At 45.0% G+C, this 12,851-nt stretch overlaps 1 protein-coding gene across 3 annotated transcripts in view; it reads right to left on the bottom strand.

Moving 5' to 3' along the window:
* The window catches only part of CNNM1 (cyclin and CBS domain divalent metal cation transport mediator 1), a 67,961-nt gene extending 56,276 nt beyond the window's left edge, over window positions 1-11,685 (bottom strand). For 2 of the 3 annotated variants that reach the window (XM_011935574.1, XM_011935572.1), the window contains exon 1: window positions 9,837-11,679. In XM_011935574.1, the coding sequence (XP_011790964.1) occupies window positions 9,837-11,409 (1,573 nt within the window). In that variant the 5' untranslated portion in view covers window positions 11,410-11,679. Of the gene's footprint in view, window positions 1-9,836 lie in introns of all 3 variants that reach the window. The other variant, XM_011935573.1, reaches the window with a different exon arrangement.
* Between the last annotated feature and the right edge of the window lie 1,166 nt (window positions 11,686-12,851).

A 12,851-nucleotide genomic window follows, 5' to 3' on the forward strand; every position in this document is an offset into this window, starting at 1 on the left:
GAAAGAAAGAAAGAAAGAAAGAAAGAAAGAGAAGGAAGGGAGGGAGGGAGGGAAGAAAGAAAGACAGAAAGAAAGAAAGACAGAAAGAGAGAAAGAAAGAAAGAAAGAAAGAAAAAGAAAGAAAGAAAGAAAGAAAAGAATAGAATTGAGGAGAATCTCATTTTGAAAAGCAGCATAACAGTAGCAAATAAAAAGAGAATTTAGAGTTGTTATTGAAGGTCTCAGAATCCCCAGACATGGGCCTAGAAGGAACTCAGTTTAAGAGAATACTACTAGGAAAACCCACAGACCTTCCTCGGAGACACCCAAATGCTTTAAGGGAGCGAGAAACGCAATCAAATGTATTTGGCGACTAAAAAATGGAATTGAGATGAGTTATGATATTCTTCAAATAAAAGAATACTCACAAAGGATGATAAATAGAAAAAATGGAATTTAACTGCAGCCTATGGGATTTAGATAGATAAATAAAGTTTGACAATGAAGGCTGGTATGGCCTGGAAAAGATAACTAAATCTGAAAAAAGTGTGAATGAGATTCCCTCACAGGTTTTATTAGTGTCCCTTCCAGTTCAGATTCTATTGTTACCTGGCATTTCTTTTGCCAGGCTGGAAAAAAAGAATATAACAACATTATAACAATCACAATGAAAATGTTTAAAGGAAAAAACCCCACAAGTTTATCATCTTGAATATTAATTATTTTCCCTTTTTCGTTTCCTTTCTTTCTTTCTCTGTATATACAATGGACTACACTTTGTTTACTGTTTGCTCTATTGTTTAGAAAGTAAGCATCTCATTACACATTTTGCTAATTATTATTTAGCAACATTTAACACATTTTAAAATGTAATATGTCTATTTACACCAGTGAAATGCAATTGTGAATGAAAAATTTTATTTTCTTTTATGGAAGACAAAGAATATAGCACTAATGTTTTGGCAGGTTTTTATAGAATTAAGCAATAGAATGGTTATTCTTCCTGAAAAAATAGCTAAGGTCAGCATTTGGAGTGTAAAGTAAAACACTGGCTTTTTGGACTAGATTATTCTGCAGTGAAAAGGTCACATTGTGTGTCTGGGCCGGGAGCACTTACTGGCTGGTTGGACATGCTTTAGGCCACAGGTCCCCAACCTTTTCGGCACCAGGGACTGGTTCTGTGGAAGATGATTTTTCCACGAACTGGGGTGGAAGGAGGGATGGTTTGGGGATGGAACTGTTCCACTTCAGATCATCAGGCATTAGATTCTCATAAGGAGCATGCAACCTAGATTCCTTGCATGTACAATTCACAATAGGGTTCTCGCTCCTAAAGCCCCAGTTGATCTGACAGGAGGTGGGGCTCAGACAGTAATGCTTGCCCACTGCTCAACTTCCACTGTGCGGCCCAGTTCCTACCAGACCACAAACTGGTACCGGTCTGCAGTCTGGGGGTTGGGGATCCCTGCTTTAGGCAACAGAGCACTTGCAGGAAGACCAAAGATGGAAGAGGATATTTTTAGCTCCATAATGTCTGCCTACCTCACCACTGTATTCTCAGAGTCTAGTATAATGCCTGGCCCAAAGCAGGAGTTCAAAAAATGTTTACTGAATGAATCAATGAATAAGCAAAGACTGAGTATGGATTGTGCAGTAGACTGTGTTACAGCCATGCTAGTGTACAGGTGGAACAACCTAGCATACATGAGTTGTGCTCTGTTGTTTGCAAAGATGGTGTTACTAGTCCAGCAAAGCTAAAATGTTTAATTGAGTTAAATGTCAGTCAGTGCTGTATTACTCAGAAGTCTTTGACTTCAGAACAAAGCTTTATTCCTTTCCCCTGTTGTCTATACAGGACTCGGTGTCTCCTAAAAGCAATCCAATAATAGAGTAGTAAATTTAAGAAGTATGATAAATCTCTACGGCTCCATTTTTAAAATTAGTCTTCCCAAATTATAGAACTCAAAGCTGAGGAAACTATAGCAAAAATACCATCCTGTAAGAAAATCACTGTTAGGATTAGAATGGGACATTTGATTTGTGCTTGATGGCAGGACAATGGGTTTTTCCTTTTGTTTTCTTTTTAAGAATTTCATTAAGATTGTTATTATGTGCAATATATTTTTAATATGACAAAATATTGAGTTACTATTTCAGGACAGTGGGATGATTATCCTCATATGATTTTCATACTTCTTTTTTCTACTATTCTATATTTAAATTTTTTTCTGTATAAATTATAGAAAGATAAACTTCAGTAAAAAATTTACAAAAGCAAAATATGACTGGGTGCAGTGGCTCACACCTGTAATCCTAGCACTTTGGGAGGCCGAGGCTGGTGGATTGCCCGAGCTCAGGAGTTCGAGACCACCCTGGGCAACACGGTGAAAACTCATCTCTACTAAAATACAAAAATTTAGCCGGGCATGGTGGCACATGCCTGGAGTCCCAGCTACTTGGGAGGTTGAGGCAGGAGAATCACTTGAACCTGGGAGGCGAGATCATGCCACTGCACTCCAGCCTGGGTGACAAACTGAGACTCCATCTCAAAAAAAAAAAAAAAAAAGCCACCTAGTCATAGTTATTGTATCCTCCATGTTTCCATTGCATTTTTGCATTTCTAGTATAGCACTTTCATTTTAATGCTTTATGTACCAAGGTCCGTCTTACCCATATCCTGTGCTTATATACTGAGACATGACTTGTAAGTTCAAGGTCACTGGAAGTCATGGGAAAGGTGAGTGTCCAGCTTGCCTTCTAGCTTTGCAAAGGGAAGTGTTATTCACCCACTATGCTCTAGGCTCCTTGGGAACAGAGATTTTTATCTCATACCCCTAACTCTTAGCACAGTGCTTTACATATGAAAAGAAATTGTTGTAATAAATATTAATAGATGTACCTAAAGAAACTGAGAAACAATATATGCAACACTTTTCTTCTAACACTAACAAACTTCTAAGTTTGATTTGTTCTGCTGCATAGTCCCAAATGATTTAATTCATTTACTAGTGCTCTGCAGATCTCTTCCATTATATTAAAGTTTAACTCCTTAAGTCATCCATTCAGTCTTTAAACAAACATTTATTGAAAATGTACTATGTGTCATATCCATCGTTAGCTGCTGGAGCTACAAAGACAGATAAGACAGTCTTGACCTGGAGATGCTCATTGTATGGGTGAGAGGCACTTATAAACACACACTGATAGTACAGCTTGTTAGTTCAATGATTGAGATATGCACAAAAAACAATGTAGCTGGCCAAAATATCTATTTTTGTATTTTGGGGTTTACAGGAGAAGTTTCCCAGAGGAGGTGGCCTCTGAGCTGAGTATTAGAGAGCTGGCAATGAATTAGTCAGGCAAAGCATATTCCTGACAGAAGTGCAGTGTAAATAAAGGAACAAAGACAAGAATAGCACAGTGCACCACAGAGTTCAGCGTTGCTGGAGGGTAAAGCTGTGGCAGGGAGTGGTGAGCGATGAGGCCGGAGGGGAGGGCAGGAAGCAGGTCATGAGTGCATTGCTGGCTGCCTTGCCAGCTTAGCTCCTCTCCTGTAGGCAGCGGGGAGCTGCAGAAGGGTTTTAAGCAGTGACGTTACTGGAGATTATTTTAGTGGCACTGGAGAGAATGAATTTGAGGGAGACAAAAATGTGAAAAAGTGTAACTTCTTAGGAGGCATTTGCATAAATGAGTAATAGACTTGTGTTTATATTTAATAATCATAGCTAACATCTACTTAGTACTTACATGACAGGTAGTAAGTTAGCATAATGCAATAGTCTTAATATTTCACACAATCTTATGAGTAAATATTAGTATTATTTTCATTTGAAATAATGAAACAGACATAAGCAGTTAAATAATTTGCCCAGGGCCGGTATCAACTCAGGCATTCTAGTAAGTCTTATGTTCCTTTTTTGAGACAGGTTCTCATTCTGTTGCCCACACTGGAGTTCGGTGGCATGATCTTGACATACTGCAACCTCTGCCTCCCAGACTCAAGCAAGTCTCCTGCCTCAGCCTCCTGAGTAGCTGGGATTACAGGTGCGCACCACTACTGCCCAGCTAATTTTTGTATTTTTAGTAGAGACGGGGTTTCACCATGTTGGCAGGCTGGTCTCTAACTCCTGACCTCAAATGATCCACCTGCCTCAGCCTCCCAAAGTGCTGGAATCACAGGTGTGAGCTACCACGCCCGGCCAAATCTTATGTTCTTAATCACTATCCTGTTTGCTTAATTTCTGTCTCCTGTATTAGAATGAAGCTCTGTGCAGACAAGGACTATGTTGGTGGTGTTCTCCACTGTGCCAACACAACTATTTGTTGAATAAAATCAGTGAATAACCTAAGTGGAAGAAATAGTGGATTACGTTATGTACAGATTTAAGAAATCGTCACGTACTGCTTAACTATGGAGACACTTTCTGAGAAATTCACTGCTAGGCAATTTCATGATTGTGTGAACATCATAAAATGTACTCACACAGAACCTAGAGGATATAGTGCACTACACATATAGGCTATCTGTTATAACCTATTGCTCCTAGGCTACAAACCTGTAGAGCATGTTACTGTACTGAATACTGTAGGTAATTGTAACACAATGGTAAGTATTCGCGTATCTAAACACAGTAAAGGTAATGTGTTGCCTTACGACGATGTTAGGTGTTATGACTGCTAGGATATCACTAGGTGATAGGAATTTTTCAGCTCCAGTGTAATCTTACGGGACCACCATTGTACATGCAGCCCATCATTGACCAAAATGACATATGACTGCAGTTGGATGCAATATTGGCATCCAATTATTTGACCAGCTTTGGTGATTGTTATGGACTGAATGCTTGTCTTTCCACAAAATTCATATGTTGAAGCCCTAACAACCCCCAGAGAGGCCTCTAAGGAAGTACAGTGGTTAAGATTAAATGAGGGCATAAGGGTGGGCCCTAATCCAACAGGATTGGTGTCTTTCTAAGAAGGGAGGACCAGAACCTCTTGCTCTCTGTGGGCATGCACTAAGGAAAGGCCATGGAGAGAAGGTACCTATCTGCAAGCCAGGAAGAGCATCCTTACCAGAAACTGAGTTGGCCAGAACCTTGGTCTTGGCTTTGAAGCCTCGAAATGTGAGAAAACAAATTTGTGTTGTTTAAGTCACCAGTCTATGCTATTTTGTAATGACAGCCTATGCAGACTAAGAAAATGATTAATAGGATGAGGTGAATGCAAAGGAGAGCGTTCTAGCCTGGGTGACTAAAGGCACAAGTGGTGCCACTTATTGGGGATAGAGGCCCATGAAGAGGAAGAGGAGAGATTTGCTGGGATTAAGGAACAACATTAACTATTCTGTACTTAGAGGTCACCTCACTCAAACATAGAAATAAAGAAGTTAGGTATTAAAAACCATTTATTCAATAAATGTTTATACATCCCCTAGCCATGGTGGTCACTGTACTTGTCCTGATAATACAAAGTAAATAAGATTCATTTTCTGCCCTCAATGAACTTACAGTCTAGTGGAGAGAAATACTGTTCCCTTTTGTAAACCTAGCACTCTAGTGTGAAAAACCATTTTCCTCTTCCCCACTTCTAAAGACTTGCAACTCGTAAGAAGTAAAAAGATAAGATCCCATATCATCACCTGTAACTGCAGAGTTGTTTAAGATTGGACAAGAGAAGGTATATAGAAACGTTCTGTCAAGTGCAATATGCATGTTAGCAATTACTATAATTATAAAGCTACATTACTGACCTCCAGAACTGGAGGTGAATCAGCCATGGGCAGCAATCAGAGGTGAAAAAGCTGTGGGTGGCAGGCATTCCAGGTTGGAGGAAGGAATAAGATGGGTGAAGCAGGGAAAGAACAGGCTTTGGGGTCCTACAGATGTAGTTCACATCACAATTCAGTCAGTTATTAGTTATGGAAAGTTGTACAAGTCATGTTATTGATCTGAGCTTTAGTTTCTTCATCTGTAAAATGGGGTTAATAACATCTACCCAGGAGGGTTGTTCTGAGTATGTAAAGGGCCTGGCATGGTGCCTAGAAGAACTGATGGTGCTCAATTAATGGTAACTGTGGCTTCTATTAATATCATCATTTTCCTCTTCTACCTTCTAAGGGATTTGTTGGTGGTTAAGTTACTTGAGATGCAAGGAAGTAAGAAAAATGGAAGAGCTATTAAAGACCTGCTTTAAAAATTATTTTTAATTAATTATTTATTTATCTTGAGAGAGAGTCTTGTTCTATCACCCAGGCTGGAGTACAGTGGTGCGATCTTGGCTCACTGCAACCTCTGCCTCCTATCTCAGCAATTCTCCTGTCTCAGTCTCCCAATTAACTGGGATTACAGGTGTGTCCCACCACACCTGGCTAATTTTTGTATTTTTAGTAGAGATGAGGTTTCACCATGTTGGCCAGGCTGGTCACCAACTCCTGACCTCAGGTGATCCACCCACCTCGGCCTCCCAAAGTGCTGGGATTACAGGCGTGAGCCTCCGCACCCAGCCAAAAAAGTTATTTTTAAAGGCAAAGAAAAGCAGTTCAACCCAGCTTTCATCTCCTAACCTACAGTGCAAATGTATAACTCCTAAAGAAAATGACCACTATGTTATATGGCTTGCAGCCTCAGGACATCCACCTTCTTCATTGTCTCATATTCTATCCTAAGCAGATCTACCAAACACTGTTAATAAGGGGTCTCTGAAGGCAATGCTTCTCAAACTTTAATGTCACATAGGAGCCACCTGGAGGCTTGCTAGAATGCAGATTTTCATTCAGTGGATTTAGGGGAAGGCATAAAATTCTGCATTTCTAATATGTTCCCAGGTGAGACTCAGGCTGCTCTTTCATGGACCTTACTTTGAGGAAGTAGCAAGGCTATGAAAGGAAGTGGAAATATCTTCCTTGGCATAGTATTCTCTGTAATGGCTTGCTTCTCTTTAGTGATCTACCTAAAAACAAAGTAGCTATTAATAGAACACCAAAGGAACTTTTTTCAGACCAGGTTTAGAAACTCTGAACAGGGATTCATTTCAGATCAATATCAACTTTTTGGAACAGCTTACTATGTACAAGGCACTGTGTAAGGTGCTGGGGATATAAGAGTTGATATGACAATTCCTGCTTCAAAACACTGCTCATTATGCCCTGTATATTGCTAACCTCCTGAGGACAGTCTTCTTGTCTCCCTGGTTGCCTAAAACTATGCAGATGTTTAAAAAATACTAAATGAGGCTGGGTGCAGTGGCTGTCTACTAAAAATACAAAAATTAGCCAGGCTTGGTGGTGTACTCCTGTACTCACAGCTACTTGGGAGGCTGAGGCAGAAGAATTGCTTGAACCCAGGAGACAGAGGTTGCAGTGAGCCGAGATGGCGCCACTGCATTCCAGCCTGGGCAACAGAGTGAAACTCTGTCTCAAACAAACGAACAAAAAAACAAACAAAAAAACCTAAACAAGTGAATGAATGAGTTCATAGGAGTTTCATTTAAAAGATCTTCTGCCAGCATATGACAATGACACACTGCTCTGTATCTTAACTATCACTTTTAAGAGGTGACTGACTTAAAATGAGGCCAGTAGGGTGGGCCTAATCCAATCTGACTAGTGTCCCTGCTAGAAGAGAAAATTTGGTCACACAAGGAGACACCAGGGATGCATGCATACAGAGGAAATATCATGTCAGGACACAGTTAGAAGGTGGTGACTGCAAGCCAAGGAGAGATGCCTCAGAAGAAACCAAACCTGCCCAGACACCTTGATCTCGGACTGCTAGCCTCCAGAACTTTGACAAAAGAAATTTTCTGTGGTTTATGCCCCCCAGTGCCCAGATCTAAGATCCTACTTCTGTAAGATACACAAAATATCAGCACAATTCTAAGAGTGGATAGATGAACCTCAAGTTGCAGTGGGAACTATGAATGCAAGGATTAAGGTGAGATGGACTGAACAGGGTGAGACAGCAGCCGAAAATGGACTAAAATAGCTGCCATATATACATTTCTCTCCCTTTTCATCATACCAACACAAAGTCTAGAGCTGTTCTCTCAAATCTGAGACTGAAAGTAGCTTTTAGACCTTTTCCCCCCTCCCAGGCTACATTTTAATATTTAATATGATTTCAAAATATTGTGGTAGGAACAAGACCCCAGATTTGTTTGTATTCAAAGTTCTTTAGAACTAGATTATTTATGATGTTAAAGTAGTGAGATTGAATTTTTCCTTTCCTTTCCTTTCCTTCCTTCCTCCCTCCCTCCCTTCCTTCCTTCCTTCCATCTTCTCTCTCTTTCTCACTTTCTTTCTTTCTTTTTTGAGACAGGGTCTTGCTCTGTAACCCAGGCTACAGTTCAGTGGCACAATCATAGCTCACTGCAGCCTTGGGCTCAAATTATCATGGATTACATTTTTGACAAAAAAATTTATACAAAATGCAGTCAAATGAGAGTACTGCTAGCCACAAGGAAGCTAGATCTGAAGCCTGAATCTGAAGTCAAGGGATTGATTTTTTGGTTTTTGTTTTTAATAACATTCCAACTCATATTAGATGAGTGCCTCCTTCAAAGGAGTCATTCTGGAAAGTTCTACACTTATTCTAATTATGTCCCTGTTTTCAAATTATGATGTCTGGAGTTGCTTTCAGGGTTTATGAGATAGTCTTTTGAATGCTCTCAATGTTGACTCTTGAAAGTAGATTTGATTTTAAAAAACAATCAAGGGTTCTGGGTCAAATCTGGTGAACTAGGGGGGCAGTCAAACTGTGTAATGCCAAGAAGAGTGACTCTAATGTATCCAGGCTGATTTTTCTTGAGTGAATTTATAGTCACCACAAGGCACTTTCTGAAGACAAACTCAGACATTAAGTAAACATGTTATAAGCATGACATCAAGCTTGAGTTTGGGGAGGAGGGTTGGAGGATGGTGACTGAGCTGAAAGAAACCCCACTCATTTGGGTATGCAAGTTTTCTAGGATCTCCTCTACCCAGAATATTTCTTCAGGTCCAGATCTATCCTATTTCACAGGACCACAGTTCTCAGCATTACAAGGATCCTACTGCCTTAGTCAACTTTTAACCCCCAACCTTAGTACTTCCCTCCCCGCTCAAAGACAGCATCTTGTTCTTTTGTATAGTGGTGGGATTACAGCTCACTGCAGCTTTGAACTCTTGGGCTCAAGTAATCCTCCCGCCTGAGCTTCCCAAAGTGCTGGGATTACAAGCATGAGCCACCGCGCCAGGCCCTGAACCTGAGTACTTGATATGTGTGCAGCCAATACCTGACGGGAAGTTAAATATGGGGAAGAATGTCTAAGGTGTTTGGATTTAGTCTACATGATTCAAAAGGCAGAAGAGTTAGGAGGATTTGGAGACACAAATTTCTGCTCTATATGGGGAAGATATTGTCAGCTACTGGAGCTGTCCAGCAATGGGACTAGTTTGCTCTGTAAATAGTGAGCTTTCAGCCCTGGGAGTTTAAAGCAAAGGCTGCTTGTATGGGAACCTGTAGAGGTGCCTCCTGTAATAGGTGGGGAGCTATGCAATGACCTTCAAGGGCTATCTCCGACCTACACAGTATCTGACACTTGGTAGGCTTTGGAAAAACACTAGTGGAATGGAATAAATAAGGAATATGTTGCATCTTGTGAGTCAAGTAGAGGGGAAGAGGCCTGGGGCTCAATCAGGAGCAAGAAGTGAGGTAGATGTGAGATGAAAATAGCCAGGGAGCCAAGAGGTAGAGTCTTCTTTGGGTTTTTGGTACCATAGGAGAGAAATTGCTTTGGGTACCTAGAGCCTCACGTGGTTAGGGAAGGATAAAACCTTTGAAGGGGATAGGAGTTGGGGGAGAAGATAGACTCCTGCTCACCCTTCTTAAACTCCTCCAGTACCGTGTCCAGTCGGGTGTCATTGAAAACACAATGCAGGGGCCGGTTGTAGAAGCGGGTGACAGTGAGGAGCGGGGTGCAGTCGTCGGGGTCCACGAAGGCCAAGTCCTTGACAAATAAAATGTCCACAATGTTGTGCCGCTGGTCGCCCTCATACACTGGGATGCGAGTGTAGCCGCTGCGCAGGATCTCGGAGACAGTGGCGAAGTCGAGTACCGCGTCTGAGCGCAGCATGAAGCAGTCTCCCAGGGGGGTTAGCACCTCCTCCACCACTTTGGTGCGCAGCTCCAGGGCACCCTGTATGATGTTGAGCTCCTCCTTCACCAGGTCGCTGTAGGGGTCTGCGGCCCGCAACGTCTCCAGCAGCTTCTCCCGCGTGTAGAAGGTGCTTATCTCCTGGCGCAGCGCCCAGTCCAGCAGGCGGCCCAGCGGGTAGCACACGGGGAAGGCGGCTGCCATCAGAAGCCGGGTCAGGCACACGCTGTGCGAGGCGATGGCCAGCCCGTGCCGCGAACACACTGAGTAGGGGCAGATTTCGGCGCCCAGGAATACCGCGCCGGTGCACACGAGCGCCGGCAGCCAAGGGAAGTGGATCCCCTCTTCGCTGTAGTCTTCCCCGGTGCCCCCGACGCCCGGCGGCAGCGAGGCGTACAGCCAGCCAGCCAGGGCCGCGTTGGCTCCGGCTTGGCCCAGGAGCAGGGTGCAGAGCAGATGGGTCCCCCTGCCGCGAACGGCCTGCACGCGGCGCGCCTGCTCCTGCTCGGCGGCCGAGCCGCTGTTCCGCAGCACCCGTAACTCCACCGGGTCCAGCGACAGCAGGCTCAGGCGCAGGCCGCTGAACAGGGCCGACAAGGCTAGCAGCAGGAGCGCCCCGAGCGCCCGCAGCCATGCAGGGGGCAGCAGGTCCCCGCCTGGGCCGTACAACCGCGGGCGGACGCGCAGCAGGAAGCCGCCGGCGGCGCCGTGGTGGTGCCACGCGCGCCCATCCCAGGCGCAGAGCGAAAAGAGCTTCCCGCCACCGCCCGCGCCGCCCCGCTCCGCCTCGCCCTTGCGCAGCTCCCGCACTCGCACCTGGACCAGGGCCGAGCCTGCCACGCCCCCGGGACGCAAGGGCCCCAGGACTTCCACGTCCGATGCCCAGTCGCTCTGCTCCCGGCAGCGCTGCGGTCCCGGGGGGCGCGTGGGGACCGCGCTAGGGGCCACGCTGCTACCGCCCGGGGGCTCCTCGATGAACACGAGCCGCGGAGCCCAGTCGCCGGTGCCATTCTCCCCCGAGGAGAAGGTCGGTGAGGGCACCGGTGCGGCGGTCGCCGGCGGTCCTGGCTGGAAATAGACACGCAGGAGGAAGCTGGTGCCTTCGGCGGCGCGCAGGGTCCCCCCTTCCAGGGACACGCGGCCTCCAGCAGTGTCCTCTGGCCGCAGGCCCAGCAGCCAGGCGGCGGCGGCCGGGGGCCGAGGAGACAGGGAAAAGAAGAGCAGAAGCACAGCGCCTCGGCTGCAGCAGTCCCGGAGCCTGACACCCACCGCTGCTGCCGCCGCCGCGGCCGCCGCCATCCTGCAACCAGCGCTGCTGCACGTGATACTGCAGAAAGCCGAGCGAGAGCTGGCGGGAGGAGGAGCCGGAGCCGGGAACCCAGCCGCAGGCAGGTCACCACGTGTACGCCCACTGCGCGTGTGGGCTGGTGGCGGTGGGCATTCAGACTCCGCCTGGGCAGGAGGTCCCCGCGGGAGGCTGGAGGTGGCCAGGCATCACCACACTGTGTGTAGCCGGTACACACTTCGGTATATCTGAGCTGCAGCCTGAAAAGTCTCGGCTCCTACTCCAAAAGTGAGGTGCCCCTCTGCGAACTCCTACCCGGCAGTAATTCCCTGCCGGCTCCACTGCTTCCCTATTGGCCCGGGAAATTTCCCAGCTTTTGGCTTCTCCTGCCACTTGCATTCCCCCTTCTGGTCAAAAGAATATTCTGGAGTCAAGTCTTGAATATGTGAAAACTTTTACCCTCAACTCCAGCCTACCTTTCATTATTGTAAAAATTTCTGAATTATTTAAGTTCAATTCTTACTTAAGATCAGAATTTCCATCAATAAGAAACTACTGAAATAAATGAAACCACTGTGCAATGGAATACTATGCGGCAAGAAAAAATAATGAGGCGGATCCATTGTATATGGGATATGGAAAAAAATCTCCGAAGTAATTGGGGAAACAATGTGAGGTGCAGAACAGCAAGTATAATATGCTACCATTTGTGTTAAAAGTATTTATGCATAAATTTGTACACATACATTTATATGAGATTTATTTATTTATTTATTGTGAGATGGAGTCTTGCTCTGTCACCCAGGGTGGAGTGCAGTGGCACAATCTTGGCTCACTGCAACCTTCACCTCCCGGGTTCAAGCGATTCTCCTACCTCAGCCTCCTAAGTAGCTGGAATTACAGGCGTGCACCACCATGCCCAGCTAATTTTTGTATTTTTAGTAGAGACGGGGTCTTACCCTTTTCGCCAAGCTGGTCTCGAACCCCTGACTTCAAGTGATCCATCTGCCTTGGCCTCCCAGAGTGCTGGGATTACAGGCATGAGCCACCGTGACCCACTGGTTACATCTTTTATTTATTTTTTATTAATTAATTAATTAATTAATTAATTAATTAATTAATTTTGAGATGGAGTTTCGCTCTTGTTGCCCAGGCTGAAGTGCAGTGGCGGGATCTCGGCTCACTGCAACCTCCGCCTTCCAGGTTCAAGCGATTCTCCTACCTCAGCCTCCAGTAGCTGGGATTACAGGCGCTCGCCACCGCGCCCGGCTAATTTTTGTGTGTGTGTGTTTTTTTTTTTAAGTAGAGACGGGGTTTCACCACATTGACCAGGCTGGTCTCAAACTGCTAACCTAAGGTGATCTGCCTGCCTTGGCCTCCCAAAATGCTGGGATTACAGGCGTAAGCCACTGCGCTGGGCCGGTTACATCTTAATGATAGTACAATATCAAAAGCA

Source organism: Colobus angolensis, unplaced genomic scaffold, assembly GCF_000951035.1.
Source record: "Colobus angolensis palliatus isolate OR3802 unplaced genomic scaffold, Cang.pa_1.0 Scaffold144, whole genome shotgun sequence".
Taxonomy (NCBI): domain Eukaryota; kingdom Metazoa; phylum Chordata; class Mammalia; order Primates; family Cercopithecidae; genus Colobus; species Colobus angolensis.